Source organism: Bombyx mori, chromosome 1 (assembly GCF_030269925.1).
Source record: "Bombyx mori chromosome 1, ASM3026992v2".
NCBI classification, from domain to species: Eukaryota; Metazoa; Arthropoda; class Insecta; order Lepidoptera; family Bombycidae; genus Bombyx; species Bombyx mori.
Window position 1 is genome coordinate 4,767,113 of NC_085107.1, and position 15,790 is coordinate 4,782,902.

Sequence of the window (15,790 nt, forward strand, 5' to 3'; positions counted from 1 at the left end):
TATATTCGATTCGAATTGACCTAGATTATACGGGCGTTTGAAAATGGCTTGTTCAAACAATAGTTGCTCATGGAAAGGAATAACTAAGAGATTTTTGGATTGGATCCTTAAGAGGAATATTATTAGATCCCAGGTACATTGCTATCCGATCTGGAGGCTCTTACTGATATACGGGACCAATTGCTCAAAACAATTTTTTTAGATATTGGATGCAGCTTATCCCACGGCAGATCTAAGGGCCATTTAAGTAAGTAGATTCCAGGTACATTGATATCCGATCAGGAGGCTCTTCAGGCTATACGGAACCAATTGCTCCAAAATTTTTTTAGATTTTGGCTGAGAACTTATCCCACGGCAGATCTATGAGCCATTTAAGTAGGTCGCTAGGTTCTTACGGACTTGTTGAATTGCGACTGGAAACGCTTATCCGTCTTACTTACCCCGGTGCACACCAGGTATATCTATTTCGATAAACGCCTAGATCGTATGACCGCAAGAAAGGCTATGATGAAGTACCACCACTATGCATTACAACTTCGTAGACAGAGGCTGGTGGTATATGCGGGCTAGTTTTTCCATATCTCATATGGGACACCGATGTCCTCATCGCTCGAATAGAATATCATATAAGATAATCGTGGCTTTGTTGTGACGTTTTGTGGAAAACGATGTCCGATTTCTGCGATGGTGGAAATGCAGAATCGAGCAGATTTCTACATCTAACAGGAATACATTGTACCGCTACGCAATCAGCACTACATGAGAGGGATGGCGCCGTGTTCTCCTCGTACGAGTACAGACTTGTCGATATTGAGAGTCGTGGCTGGCGCGTGACTTCCGCAAGTGAAACAGCTTGCAGTAGGAAACGGCAGAACGTGAGGGACTAGGCTCCTTTCTATCCGCATTAACCTCCATCGAGACATATAGGTTATTATCTGTTCTGTATCCCCTAATTATTTTAGGATAAGTATCCTAATTTGGGAACAGGCGAGTAAGAGTCTACACGTAAAAAATCAGTATAACAGTAAGCAGGTGGGTGGTGGCAGATCCAGATCATCAATGCATGCTGATTCTTCGTCAACGTGATATAACGATACTGTCGACAACGATCGTCGATCTAGAGACCTACGAAACGAGGTTGCAAAAGCCTCCGAAGATGCCTAGATAAGGCCACGCTTACCAGACCCCTCACACCCGCTCCAAGTTATGAGTTGATATGAAAGACCCTATTTTTGGTCCTATAGTGAACATTGATTAATGATAAAATTACATTTTATCAGGACACTCTTTTATCAATTGCTATTGTCAAATTATTGTCAATAAATTGCTTGGAAAAAAAATACGAAATTAGATCGCAAGTTATTTTGTAATTTGCTAAATGCCTAAAAATATGTACGAATCATTTGCCAAATTTGAAGCAATCAATGCTTGCTTTATTCTGGGCGAAAATTTGTTAAAACTGCCATCTGTCGTCATTCATAGTGAAACATTAGTACCGTTATCAGTTTATTGATTTTTATTTTTTATTATAAGTATACCAGGAGACCGTTATACCTTACTTGTATAAAGAAATTCCAATTATAACAAAATATGTCGACGCTTGAAAGGCAATCGTGACTAAGCGACAATAACTGCTTTATACATAAATGATAGGCAATAACGATATTCGATGCGAAAAAAATATATATTTCTAGGTCTATTAAAATCATTATAATCCTACAGCTGGATTCGTTAAAATAGAATTTTTTTCAGGTATTTCAACTTTAAATTAGTTTACTGTAAAGTTCACGCATTGTCGTTTGCCTTTCAAGCGTCGATGTAATCAACAGTAAAAAAATCTTATATGTCTACACTTACCGTGGAATGCCTCCAAAAGTGTATGAGAGCGTGGATATCGGTTGCCGGAGCGAGTAACAGGTAATCTCGCCATTCATCGTAGCTGATGTTGAGGCTGCCATCCTGGTCCATCCTGGGGACAAACTTGCGCACTGAGAGACAGGGGAACAAATACTATTATTTCCATTCAAAGTTGCAAACTATGACGGATAGATGGCGTTACTTGGAGAATAGACAATGATTTAATCCAACAATAGATATATAATTTGTCAAAAAAACGAATAGGTTTACGTCTTCTGTTATAAAATATGTTCTTCGTCAAAATTTATGTAAAGAGAGTTTTAAAAAGGAAACATCCAATATTGGCTTTATGACTTTATTGCAATGTCCATGAGTAATAATATTCAATTACAACGAATCTGTTTACGAGGGTAATGACAAACAAGCGTTCCGATATTTATATTTTAATTATACATATTTCTTTTCTTTAATAATTATTATTTATTTACTACGACTTTGTTTTGATTAATTAATGCTTTTTAATTAATAAGATTCGTCTCACAATTAATTAACCGCCATAATTATCTCATTTACGATGATTATGAACACATAATTTTTCGCAGAAATAATTATCTGTTGTATGCTTACTGTATGCATAATATATACAGGAAACATGAAACAGCTTTCGGGAGGTGTTAATGCAATGTCCATCAGTCTTACTGTGTCACAAATATAAACGTGGAAAAAAATTATCTGAATAATTATAAAAGTTTTCAAAGAAACGTTCATGAATTGTAATGCATTTTACTCACAGATGCTATACAATGTAGGGTTTCAAGGTGAAAAACATCAATAAAATGCCCGCAAGTGCGTAAGGCCAGCGTGATCGAGTCAGCTGTGCGACAGTGAAGTTGAGCCAATTATTTAAAATAGTATTCGCTAAATGAACGAAATGCAACCATATTCCCTGACACTTTAAGGTTATAATTAATTTTATGTGTTATAATTTCTCTTTTGTATCCTTAGCCATATTTTCGAAAAAAAAAAACGAATGACTACGTAACGAATTTTTTTTTTTATTGCTTAGGTGGATGGACGAGCTCACAGCCCACCTGGTGTTAAGTGGTTACTGGAGCCCATAGACATCTACAACGTAAATGCGCCACCCACCTCGAGATACAAGTTCTAAGGTCTCAAGTATAGTTACAACGGCTACCCCACCCTTCGAACCGAAACGCATTGCTGCTTCACGGCGAAAATAGGCGGGGTGGTGGTGGTACCTACCCGTGCGGACTCCCAAGAGGTCCTACCACCAGTGATTACGCAAATTATAATTTTGCGGGTTTGATTTTTATTACACGATGTTATTCCTTCACCGTGGAAGTCAATCGTGAACAATTTGTTGAGTACGTATTTCATTAGAAAAATCTCATTAAATAATCAAAAACGCTTGACACACAGAGCATTAACCGTTACTGAAATGTATTATCTTTCCCTATTAACATAGGCATAGAGACCGCCAAGTTTCAGAGGCACTTCAAGGTTGCTATGTATTTTCTTTTGTCAACCAATTTAAATGAAAGTTTTGTTCAGCTAATGCGCAGATTAGCTAATACATACGCACAATTACCCTATGTTACCAATAACATTAAATTCCGTCGTTATTCTCTAGGTTTCTGTGTCTCTTTCACTCAATTAATGAACTTGAACTAGTTAGAATTCTAAATTTGTAATCATCTCTATTGAAACGAATGCAAAATGCCAAACACGTGTTGTGCTGTTACTCAAATTAGTGTAAGTTCATCTATATCTCGACCTTGTCCCACATTCGAGAGGTCGGTGGAATTGATTTGCTTCATTCATAATTATTATGGATAGTCAAAACATATACAGAAGTTAACCTGTACTACTCGAAAGATATTTTTGTTCTATAATCTACGATATATTTTTTATCAATTATCAAACCGACGACGAATGCTATTTCCTTTGTCAACGTGCCCAATTTCCTAAGGCGTTATCGGATTAAGTGAAAGTTCACTTTCGCTCGCATTAAAATCGTTTTCCGTACAAATTTACGAATTTAAGGTTTTCCGGACACAATATTCCGACCTACGTCTCCATGTAATGTATATTACGTAACTTGTTCAAGTCGCAAGAATATTTCTCTACAATTCTCCTCAATCGTGTCACTCTTGACCGAGTGCTCGTAATCGTCACGTTGGAGGGGGCAGACTTGACCCTACTCGAGGACATTCTACTGCACTCATTTAGGAGAGCTCCCACTGTGATTTTAATTTGGTCAGTCCACCGCAATGGCGACCTCCGATACCGTTACAATTGCAATTGTATTGCAACAATAATTATTGTGTACGGTCATATTATATTTAATAGAAACGTTGTAGATTTTAAACTTTTTTTTACATAGTTTTTGTGTATTGTTAAGACAGTTATATGTAATTGCACCTGTAATTGCTGTCAATAGTGATGCTATCATTTTTCAACATCGTCGACACCACACTACCGTCCGCTTCTACACAAACGGAGGTGAAATGAAGGCTGTTTTAATAATTTAATTATGTATCATGAACGAACTTTAATAGCAGTTTTTTTTCTGTGTGTTATCGTGACTTGTAGACATAAAACTACGGTTTAATCTCGCGTTGATTATTTTCAGTCTACTGTTCCCGAAGTTTCCAATACTTTGGTTTTCGTCAACTTACACTTAAAAATTATAAAATGAAATTAATACAGCCGAGTTTGAAGAGTAAAATTAGTTTAAAATAAACTTTGATACTTCAAAAAACCTAATACTTATACGTCAAGAAAAAGCAGTAAATAGCACGAAACTATTCGTATTTTTCAATATGCTAATGGGAATTAACTTGCCAAATTGCTTTCAACAGATGATGTAATATGTATTTACATGGCGTATTGTTAAAAAGCAATGAACTTTGACTCGACCAGCGAAATAATACGAGCGGGTTCATCATCGATACAAATCATTTGAGTGAAATTCAATTTTGTCAATATTACATTATTACGTTGTCATTTTGTGTTCTACTTGATTAAATTTTAGTTAGTACAGAAAGTTCTAAAAGAACCAAATGAAAAAATGTTATTTGTGTTGAAATTGCTTTATCAATAACAGTATATATGTAAAGCACAAAGAATTAACATAATTTTAAAATTTTATGCGTTCTCATTTAATAATAATGATATGGCGGAATTGGTGGCAAAAGTGTGAGTAACTTACGAAGAAAACACAACATTTTTCGCATCGTCAGAACCTGAACTGGCTGAATTTTTTACCTAGAGTGGAGAATGAGAGTGAATCGAAAAGAGTGGGCCGTTAGGCTCGGCATAACAACTAAACTGTCTACAATTTCTTATCAACTTACACTTAATTACTTTGGAAACATTGCTCGCAGAAATCCTGATAACCTCGAAAAACTAATGAGTAGGTCATGTCGGCGAGCAAAGACCACATCGATCGATCACCTATCCGTTGGTCAAAAGTAATAGAACAGTCATCACACTAGATACGACCTTCACTAAATGTGTCGATTCAGAATAAAAATAAAAATAAATTACCAATTATGCAATACAATTATATTTACACTTTGATAATAAAAAAACATATTGTACCAAAAACACACCAGCTTGTATTTACGAAAAACAGGTTAATGCACTTGTCTCGTGGTTGTCCCTTGAGATAGGGAAGAACCAAAAATTTCAATTCCTACCAGACAGATATAATAAGTTTAAAAAAAAAAGTAAACAAGTTTTAGTGGCAATGAATAAAAACATTTTCTTTCCATTTAAATTTTGCGATTCCGGCTATGAATTAGTATAGTTGGATACAAAAGTTTTTATGTGGTACAGGATGAATGACTCGTTTGAACCAAAAGGGGACGAACACGTGGCTATGACAAGCGAAACAATCCAATGAACGGAATTTACTTAACGTTATAAGACACGTCACATTATTATTAATTTGGACGTACAAAAGGCAAGCATTGGAGGACACTTTGTATGCACACTGTGTTATCAAAACGGACTGTTTGCACGGCCACGTAACAATTATTTTTCGCTATGATCTTTGTTAATTATTTTTGAGAAATTCTGACGATGTAACATTGAGTTAGCGTCGTGTAATCGGCGCCCGTAGTCTAACGTTAATGTCGATCGGTCCTTTGGATTTCCGTGTACCCAAAAGTTATTTGGTTCAGTTGTTTCAAACGATCATCAAAATCTCTTGCGACGAGCTACGAAAGGACTTGAGACCGATCGTAAAGTTAGACAATACAGAACCGGGGCCATAGCGTATATAGCGATCGAAGCGAGAGACTACATGATTTATATTTCTCACTCTCGACTTACCAAATGTAAGGCCAAACTGCTTTTCTGAAACATGTTACTTATTCAATTACTGTTTTTTTTTTTTTTTTAAGTCGCGAACACACGCAGCCTTCGAATTCGATAACCTTAAGTACTTCGTTAATCTTTTGGGGTCAAAAATTCGCGGTGCACAGGATATATTATTTTACCAAAGCGTTCGCATTGCAACAAAATAATGATCATAAAATTAAAGGTACCTTTTTAACAGATTCATCGCCTCGTTTCTTCCTATCGCTATTCCCAAATCTGCAAAAGCCGATATAAGCTCCTCCAGGTCCACTTTGCCTGAAAAACACATACGTTTACGCTTTAAATACGAATTATTTTCTAAGCTTCCCAAAGGCCACTTAACACAAAAATGATCAGTCAAACAATAATTAGGGGAGGGACGGGCAGCGTTTGATCCACATAGATACATTCTCCTGTTTCCTCCATGGACAGTGAAATTAGAGCAAATTTTTTATACCATACGAAATATATATCTCACTTATTTTGTTTTCAAATATTTATATGTAATTATAATAAGAATCCAAAAATAGGGATCTCCTGAAATTACGAATTTTTTTACATGTTATTTTAAATGAACCCATTTGTAAAAGAGGAAACGGGGAAATGTTGTCAACGGTAGATAGACCGAAGACATTAGTCAACCCCTTTTCCTTGTCCGTTTTTGGGGGGTACTAATAGAACTCGATAATTCGCCCCGACAGTAGACTTGTGGTATCCACTTATGGTATCAATTTGTCTGCTCCTAACACCCTACCCGCAATTCCCAGTTAACCCGAGATCATGGCGCATTTAACAGCCCGATATATCGAAATAACATTGAAATTAAAAATCATGGTAAAGACACGTTAAATAACAAAGCCTCTAATGGTTACCACAAGTTAGTCGCTCTATGTTTCTCAATATCGATTGAGTTCTTACATATACGTATTTTATAACTCAAGGGTCTTCTTGCTTACAAGATTACACATTGGCCTTTGAGCTGTTTTAAGATACTGAAGAAACTTTTTTTTTCCCCTACTTAAGTTGAGAGCCTTGACAGGCTACTCCAGCGTAACCTAAACTAGTAGGTGAGCTCACGGGGCTCAAACCTGACGACGTTGCTAACACGAACCCTAGCAAGAGCCGTGCTTCGCAGAATCTACCATCGGATCGGAAACGCGACCCACTGAGAAGATCCGGCGAGAAACTCAGTGGGCTGTGTCTGAGGGTTGAAAGAAACTGAATTGTTAAGTTATATATAAAGGTTCTCACCGTCTTGATTTCTGTCAAGGTGTTTGAACTGCAGCCGCAAGTTCTTCTCGTGCTCTCTGACGTAGTGGATGAATTCGGATAGTGTCACGTCCCCAGCCACCTTCCATCCCGATTTGGCCAGAAATTTCTGAAATATCATTTAGTATTATAATTTGGCTTTATTTTGTGTGTCTATTATTTACAAACGTGTGGTATTTATTATGAGGCTATATATTTAAAATACAAAACTTCTTATACGAGGTGTCTTTTTTTGTGCTTTTACTGTAACTCTGTGCAAATATGTTGTGCTGTGTGCTTAGTTGGAGGAGTGCCTCAAGCGGCAAAAGTAAGCAAACGTTCCAACTCCATACAAATTTAAGTTAACTTTTACGCCATCGAGAACGTTAAAAACTCGCACTAAGCACACTGGTCCGGATCGATTATGTAAAAAATATTTTTGTACTAATGTAGATTAGTATAACAGTCCTACTTTAGCTAAGTTGTCACTGGTTGTCCTTTCCAAAACCAATACATTCTTCCAAAATAGTCTAGTCCTACACTATGCCTTTGAAATCTTCAGAATTGAAAGTCGTAACACCTACTTACTATATGACATCATCATTATACATTTCAACGATTGACAAGGATACACTTTGCTTAAAAAAAAATTCTTTTAATAGAAAAAGACCAAAAACGAAGACGGCATATAATAGGGGTTAAAGTATGAAATTGCCGTTCTATTGTAACAGGTGTATTGGTAACTTCATGGTTTGACATTTTTGAGTGAAACTTTCTTCAAATGGTACCTATGAGGTTCTTCTTTTAAAAAATGTGCAACATTGGATTATCGTTCGGTTCGTATCGGTTTTTTTTTTATTCAGCTTAGACAAAAAAGATGGATACTTCGAAAATTCGAGTGATTTTTTAATACGAGTTCCGACGCGGAACTAACGCTGCGGAAGCAGCTCGCTATATCAATGTTGCGTTTGAAGAGGGGACTGCTAATGAACGCACCGTGCGATTTTGGTTTAAACGCTTTCGTTATGCAAATTTTTTATTTGAAGAACGAACCAGGTTGTAGACCGTCCACACATGTGAATACCAATGAATTGAAAGAGATGGTGGAAGCCGACCCGAGACAAACTACCCAGGAATTAGTGGCCGTTTAACGTCAAATCAATAAAATAAAAAAATATGAAAAATGGGTGCATCATGATTTGACTGATCCGCAGAAAGAAACGCGTGTAGAAACTTGTGTTGCCTTGTTGAATCGATACAGAAATGAAAGAATATTGGATCGAATTCCGACATGTGATAAAAAGTGGATTCTTTACGATAGCCGTAAGCGAAAAATGCAATGGCTGACCTAAAGCAAAGCTTACTAACAAAAAGGTAATGGTAACTGTTTGGCGGTCTCAACATGGTGTTATTCACTATAGCTTTCTCCAATCTGGTCAAGCAATAACAGCAGATGTCTACTGTGCTGAACTCCGAAGAATGATAGCAAAGCTTGCAGTGAAACAGCCCCGACTCATGAATCGATCTTCATCATTATTGCTCCATGATAACGCGAGACCTCATATACAACACGAGAAACCGTTTTAACACTACAGGAACTGCAATTAGAAACCATTCGTCACCCCCCGTATTCGCCAGACCTAGCTCTAATGGACTACCATTTTTTTCGTGATTTGGACAACTTTCTACGTGATAAAAAGTGTTCTTCCCAGGCGGCAGTACAAAATGCTTTCACACAGTTTGTAGAATATACATCATCAGAGCTCTATCGCAAAAGCATAAATGACTTTCCTATTAGATGACAGCAATGTACCTATAGGTAAATGGTAGATATTTTGATTAAATAAATATGTGAAATGAAAAAAAAAAAGAATTTCAATTTTTCAGTACAAATCGGCAATTTCATACTTTACCCTCTAATATTTTGTTTTATGGATTATTGTTAACGTTTCCACTTCAACGTTTAAATATTACAATACAAATGGGACGCTGAGTACGTCTGGGTTTCGGAAGAGATTAGCGTTAATGTAGATGGCGCTGAACTCTTAATTTGACATTCACATGACCCATGCATGGTTAAGCTAACTTACAGTTTATTAGGCTATGAATATGTATGGTAAATCAAAGTTTTTTTAATTAGAAATTGTATCGAACGTAGTGAAGGATTTTCAAAAGGTACGGGTATCTGTGCCCGGCGAGTTACGGTTCCACATCTTCCGTTCATATTATACTCTATTCCAATTACGAAGTTCTATTTAACAGATGTTATTATGAATTGTATAATCATTTAGATTGATTGTGTATTTTTTAAATGATGATTTACGACCATGAACAAAAATTATTATTATTTCAAATTATGCGAAACATCAAGAGTTACGTTCTAAGAAGTGTGAAAAGGGACTTCGTAATTGGAATAGAGTATAGGGTTCTTACAATTGAAGTTGACTATAAGGATATGTTAGGTTCCGAAGAAGGGTTATCTTCTGTTAAAAGATCTTTCGAAAACTGTAATCCTAATGACACTACAATACGGAGACATATCCTCCTGTAGTAGTCCTAGTAGAACAAAGGTCAGATGTAGAAGATTGTAAAATGAACAGGAATTTTAAAGATAGCTTTTATCAATATCATTTTTTTAATGGCTAAGGTGAACGTAATCTTATTTAACCCCACGAATGTATTAATTGAAGTTTTGCAACGTAAAAATAAATTGCGACTGGGTTGTTCAATAAAAGGTATACGACGCTGTATTAAAAATAAACTCGCGTGGTTTGACTTTATTGTGCGTAATTATAGTTAAGTTTCGCAGAGTTCTGTGCCCACACATTTGTTCGTCCTATTTTTATACTTATTATACATCTTGAATAAGGGGCAGAAAGTGACTTGTAAGCTGATATCACTGGGTTATAATGATAATTTTCCTCAAATAGAACGTTTCAAAATACTTCGCTTAACAGAAAAAAATTCTAAAATTAGCTTTAAGTAAAACTTTATTTATTTGATATCATTTTAAACAAGCATTCTAACTTACTTAAGATAACACGAAAAAACCTAATTATATGAATTCCCCCGGCTACACGCAAAGATCTTTGTTGCACCCTAAGCTCCATTTAAAATAGATTCAGCGGTCACTGACCTTACTCGACAGGAAACTCAAATAAAAGGATTTTATAAAGTTTTGAATTTTAAGCGGCATTATACTTTTAAATTATTCCTTGGAAATTTTAATCCTTCTGTGTTCTGATAATCCGAGTGTACAATATTTTTTCTTACAAAAATGTAGGTACTTTGAAAACATTTTTAACGATAAGTTTTAAATAAATAATTACCTACTAGGATTGAACGTGTTCGTTTTTTTAATTTTAGTTCTTTTTTTAAAGTATCAAAGCGTTTGAATTTTCTTAATAATTAATTAACTTTGTTGTGATTTTTTTAAATAGCACATCAATTTGTTTTGAAGTTTAGTTTGTGATAGCCAAAATGAGTTCGGGAGGAATTCCGAATCTTGGCAATTGATTACAATGGTTAGAAAAAATGTAATGAATTTCCTTGTAAGGTTATTGATATTTCCACGAATCGAAGACAGATATCCGCAAAAATGAAAATAAAAATCTATAGTAATAGAATACTAAGTTTAACTAGAGCCACCAACGATTAATTAGTTATTAGATCAACCAATATCAATGCTGCCATCGGTCTTGAGACTTGAGGTCGAAATCACGATTTTATTGGGTACGGCTGTATCCCAAGCTTCAAACAGGAACGCCAGTGCGTGCTCACAATACGCCCTCTCACGAATATTTACGCAAGGTCAACGAATTTGTGGGGGTTTTTTGTTGCACGTGGTTCCTTGAAATCGTTCGTGCCCAGATCGCGGCCACAGATTTAGAACAATAGTTCCGGAAGTGGCGCATTGCAAGTGGCACTCTCGGTGCTTTTAGGCCTCTTAAGCTCCAGTTACCGTCTTTGTCGAACTCGTCGACTGCGACGAAGAGTTCGACGAGTGAAGTAACCCATAGATACAGCCCACTGAGTTTCTCGCCGGATCTTTTCAGTAGGTCGCAATTCCGATCCGGTGGTAGATTCTGCGAAGCATTGCTCTTGCTAGGGCTAGTGTTAGCGAATTCTCTCAGGTTGGGCCCGTGAGCAGGCTACCAGGGAATAAGTAGGCAAAAATAAAATTCGTTCATGAACATGTGATACTCAGAAAAAATTATAAAATCGCATCATTTATATGAATACACTCATCTGACCAGCAACATATCACTTTTAATCGTAAATTTCTACTCTATTTCTAATGGTTTCGTTTTCTTTTTACTAAGCACTTAAAGCAATATTATGTACTAGTAATGTGAAGTTACTTATCTATGTTCATTTTTAGCCTTGCTCTTATTGCAATGTAGGGATATGATGTAATATTTACGAAAAATCTCGCCCTTTTCTATTTTAGTTACTGTTCAAGTACATAGCGGCCTTCGCATAGTTACTAGGTGCCTTGTAGCTTCTCAACATTAGGTGGATCATGCCCTTATCTAACCACTTATTCAAACATACACAGAAATAACCTTGAACATTGTACAACTGCATTCAGGAAACTCTCAATTGGATGCGTAACTATAAATTATGACAATATGTAACAACATAATATGTAACGTGTGTTGTTCGTTTGTTATTAAAATTAAATCAACATTTGAATATTACAGTTTCTTCATCGTGCAAGGCATATATAGAGTCTGATATAATAGCAATAATTGAACAATTTCTATAGCATTTAATTTGGTCATACATATTCATTCATCCCATTTTCTTCACCGTGCAAGGCATATCCCGAGTTTGATATAATAGCAATAATTGAACAATTTCTATAGCTTTGAATTTGAGCATACATATTCATTCATCCTGTATAAATCAAATTTTAGGGTGGATGCGTGTTCGACTGCTACAGGTTAGCATGAAGATTCTTGAATAAATTTTGTACTCTTCAGGACCATGTTACTATCATAAATAAGAATTGATATCAGTTTTGCAATATAAAACTTTAACTCTAATTGAATTTTATTCTTAGTTTTTGTTTTAGGGAATTTGTAAATTTATATATTTATATTATTGCCGTCATACTATTGTCAAGGTCGTAAGACTAGTTTATTCTTGATCGTCTAACCCTTCAGAAAACATACAAGTAGATTAAACAGATAATGCAACTACTTTACATAATACCGTGACAAGGTAAATATAATAGAGATAATATATTCCTATCCATAAGAGTTAAATCTTGACATATCAATGATTTATCTGTGGTGTATTGTAGTTTTGAATATACAAAGAGTAAGTTACATTTTCAAAAAAGTCAAATAGTACATTTTTTATAAGTACCTAACTGGTGTTAATATAATTTTGCAAGAAATTGCGACGGTGTATTCTGTAAAATATCTTTGATAGTTTTGATAAAGATCATGTTAGTTGGTGATTATTTCTTAGTCGTAATTTAAAAAAAAGTATATGAAGATAGAATTCAATGTCAGTAGGTAAGCCAGGTAATAGGCACCTTAGTGATTAAAATTAAATTTATAATTGGCGATGCTTGAAGGAACACGTGTCGTGTCATCGACTTGACGAACAATTCATCGGTAGAAGATACCGTTAGTTCAAGCTAAGGAAATGACCATTCTAACCTCTGCATAGCTGCGATTGATGTGGGGGGCCAGCTCCTTGAGGGCGACAGACAGATCATGTATATCAATCTTCCCGTTTCCATCATGGTCTAATTTAGAAAAAAGTTTCTCAAGCCTTTCTTCGTCTTCTTTTGGTAATTCTTCTATTTCCAACGGCGGATGACACTGTACCATGATCTCTATTATCGGCGTAAGTACGTTTTTTTAATGAACACAACAATATTATTGCATGAGTATTCGTGTGGGCATACATAACTTTAGTCTAACTTAAATACGTGGTCAGAAACATTTTAGAAATTCGCACTCGATTCGCGCTGAGTAGTCTTTGACAGCTACTCGCTGCCGCACTGCCGCACACAGAGATACGCGCAAACCACGGCGAACGAGCGTTGTGTGGTAATTGTGTCATACACTAAATTATGACATCACCAGGCAGAAATTTCCCCAATATGCTAAGCGAAATATTTAAAATTTCTGTAATGTATACTGTAACGCAAGGATCGTGAGCTTATATTACACTGACTAAAATTGTTCATTTGTGTGAATGTGTGCGTTTTATGGTTCTTGCCAGCAACGACTGTTAGCGCCATCTGTACGAAGCTGAAAAAACCGTGACAAGGCATTTACTTATTGATTTAAAATTACGTAATTCTCAGCCCTATTATTTTCAATAGAAAAATTAGGCCACAGATAAATGTATTAGTAGCCAACTAAAGCTGCCTGTGTGGTTTAAAATTTTAGTAATTTCTACAAAAGTTTTTTGAGTAGTTACCTTATTTCATATTTAGTGTATGTTATATTTAATAAAGTTAAGAATAAGAGACAAAATTAGCTTTATAGTTTTTAAATATATTGGAATATTAACCAAATCATTTTTATTTTTAACGAACTTTTTTTTTGAAATTTTAAGAGATCATAAAACTTCAAATAATGTTCCATCCAGTTATTTTTAAACTGTTAATTCTGTTAAGTGATTGTAGGTGGCGTTAGTTTACCATTCAATATTGAAATTTAAGAATTTGAAGTCGAAAAGCTATGTAGAACTGAACATAGTTTTTAAATATATTTATAGATGTCGCTGCTACACAAATTTTCGAACTGTGGCATTAAATTGTGAAGACCGCTTGCATTTCCATCATCGCGGTTTTGAGTTTAACTCGATTGTTGGAAGATGTCGAATATTGAGAGACGTTGAATGAAGTCCGAGCTCCGTGGTTCGCGAGAAACGTATATTTGTACGACGATCTGTGCCTCCAAACCGCCAAAAAACACCTAAAGTATCTAAGCGTTGAAAATATACCTACACTAAGGCGATATGTCATGAAAACTGATTTATCGTGGCCGCCATTGACTACTATCCGAATCAGGCTCATTTAGGAGCCAATTACCCTCGACGCCCTACCTTCTCCTATACGCTCTTACGGAACCACCCGACCCACTAACACAATTATTACATCCCTACACTCTATCATTAGGAGCTAACATAGGAACCCTTGTAGCGGTTACCGCGAGTACGGTACTCATCGAAGAGATCGTCGTGAAACCTAACCCATAAATTAGCGCGCTGAGTTTCTACCGTCCTACTTACCGTCCTTACGGTCTTCTTAGGAGACGTTGGGGCAGCTGTTACTAAGCCCCACCCTCTCTACCTGTAATTCATCCCTTCCAAAATAATATTTCATAACCTAACCTATGAATCAGCTCGCTGAGTTTCTCGCCGGATCTTCTCAGCGGGTCGCGATTCCGATCCGGTAGTAGATTCATTCGCGAAGCAGCTACTCTTGAGCTGTTAAGTCTCCTTCGGAGGCGCTCGGGTAGCTGTTAGCAAATCCCACCCCTCCTGGCTGAGCCTTTGCTCGCCCACCTGTCCTGGTGAAACTGAAAAGGCCTCCGGGCCACCAGTAATCCTTCAATCATAAAAAAAAAAAAATATTTCATAATTCAATCTTTCTACAGGAGTTCGATTAGTCCGGGCGTAGCTAGAATAGCCCCCTCCTTAGGCTTCCAGCTAATAGGTAGGGGAAAAAAACCACAGCTATGCTATGAGTTACAATCTAAATTAGCGCACTGAACTGTTTTATTACTACATTTTGGGGACTTACGTATCTCCCAAAGTAGCATGAATATATTTTTTTAAATCATTTTTTTTTACTAATAAAGAAATTCAGTTTCAGATTCGTTCGTTATCGTAGGACCTCCTCACCTAGATGCTAATACTATACTAATACTAGACTAATACTAGACTAATACTAGACTAATACTAGACTAATACTATACTAATACTATACTAATGCTATACTAATACTATACTAATATTATACTAATACTATACTAATACTATACTAATACTATACTAATACTATACTATTACTATACTAATACTATACTAATACTATACTAATACTATACTAATACTATACTAATACTATACTCCAATTGTCCGACCGAAATTCTATTAATTTCGCTTGCTGAAATGCTCCCTAGTGTTTGAGTGGTATGGCGTGTTAAGAAAACGATTGAGTAGAATATTATACCATTATCAATGCTGTTTCTGCCGTCGAAAAATCACATGAGAAAAAAACAAATGGTGTTACGTTAATTATTTTAAAAGACCTTATCACAATTAG

At 35.9% G+C, this 15,790-nt stretch overlaps 1 protein-coding gene across 1 annotated transcript in view; it reads right to left on the bottom strand.

Annotated features, from left to right (window-relative positions):
* The window catches only part of LOC101738820 (calcium-binding mitochondrial carrier protein SCaMC-2), a 57,818-nt gene extending 44,136 nt beyond the window's left edge, over positions 1-13,682 (bottom strand). Inside the window, exons 1-4 of the mRNA XM_021352314.3 lie at positions 13,164-13,682; positions 7,495-7,621; positions 6,432-6,519; positions 1,858-1,969 (exon numbers count right to left, since the gene is read on the bottom strand). Of these exons, the coding sequence (XP_021207989.1) occupies positions 1,858-1,969; positions 6,432-6,519; positions 7,495-7,621; positions 13,164-13,337 (501 nt within the window). The 5' untranslated portion in view covers positions 13,338-13,682. The remainder of the gene's footprint in view (positions 1-1,857; positions 1,970-6,431; positions 6,520-7,494; positions 7,622-13,163) is intronic.
* Positions 13,683-15,790: the final 2,108 nt, after the last annotated feature.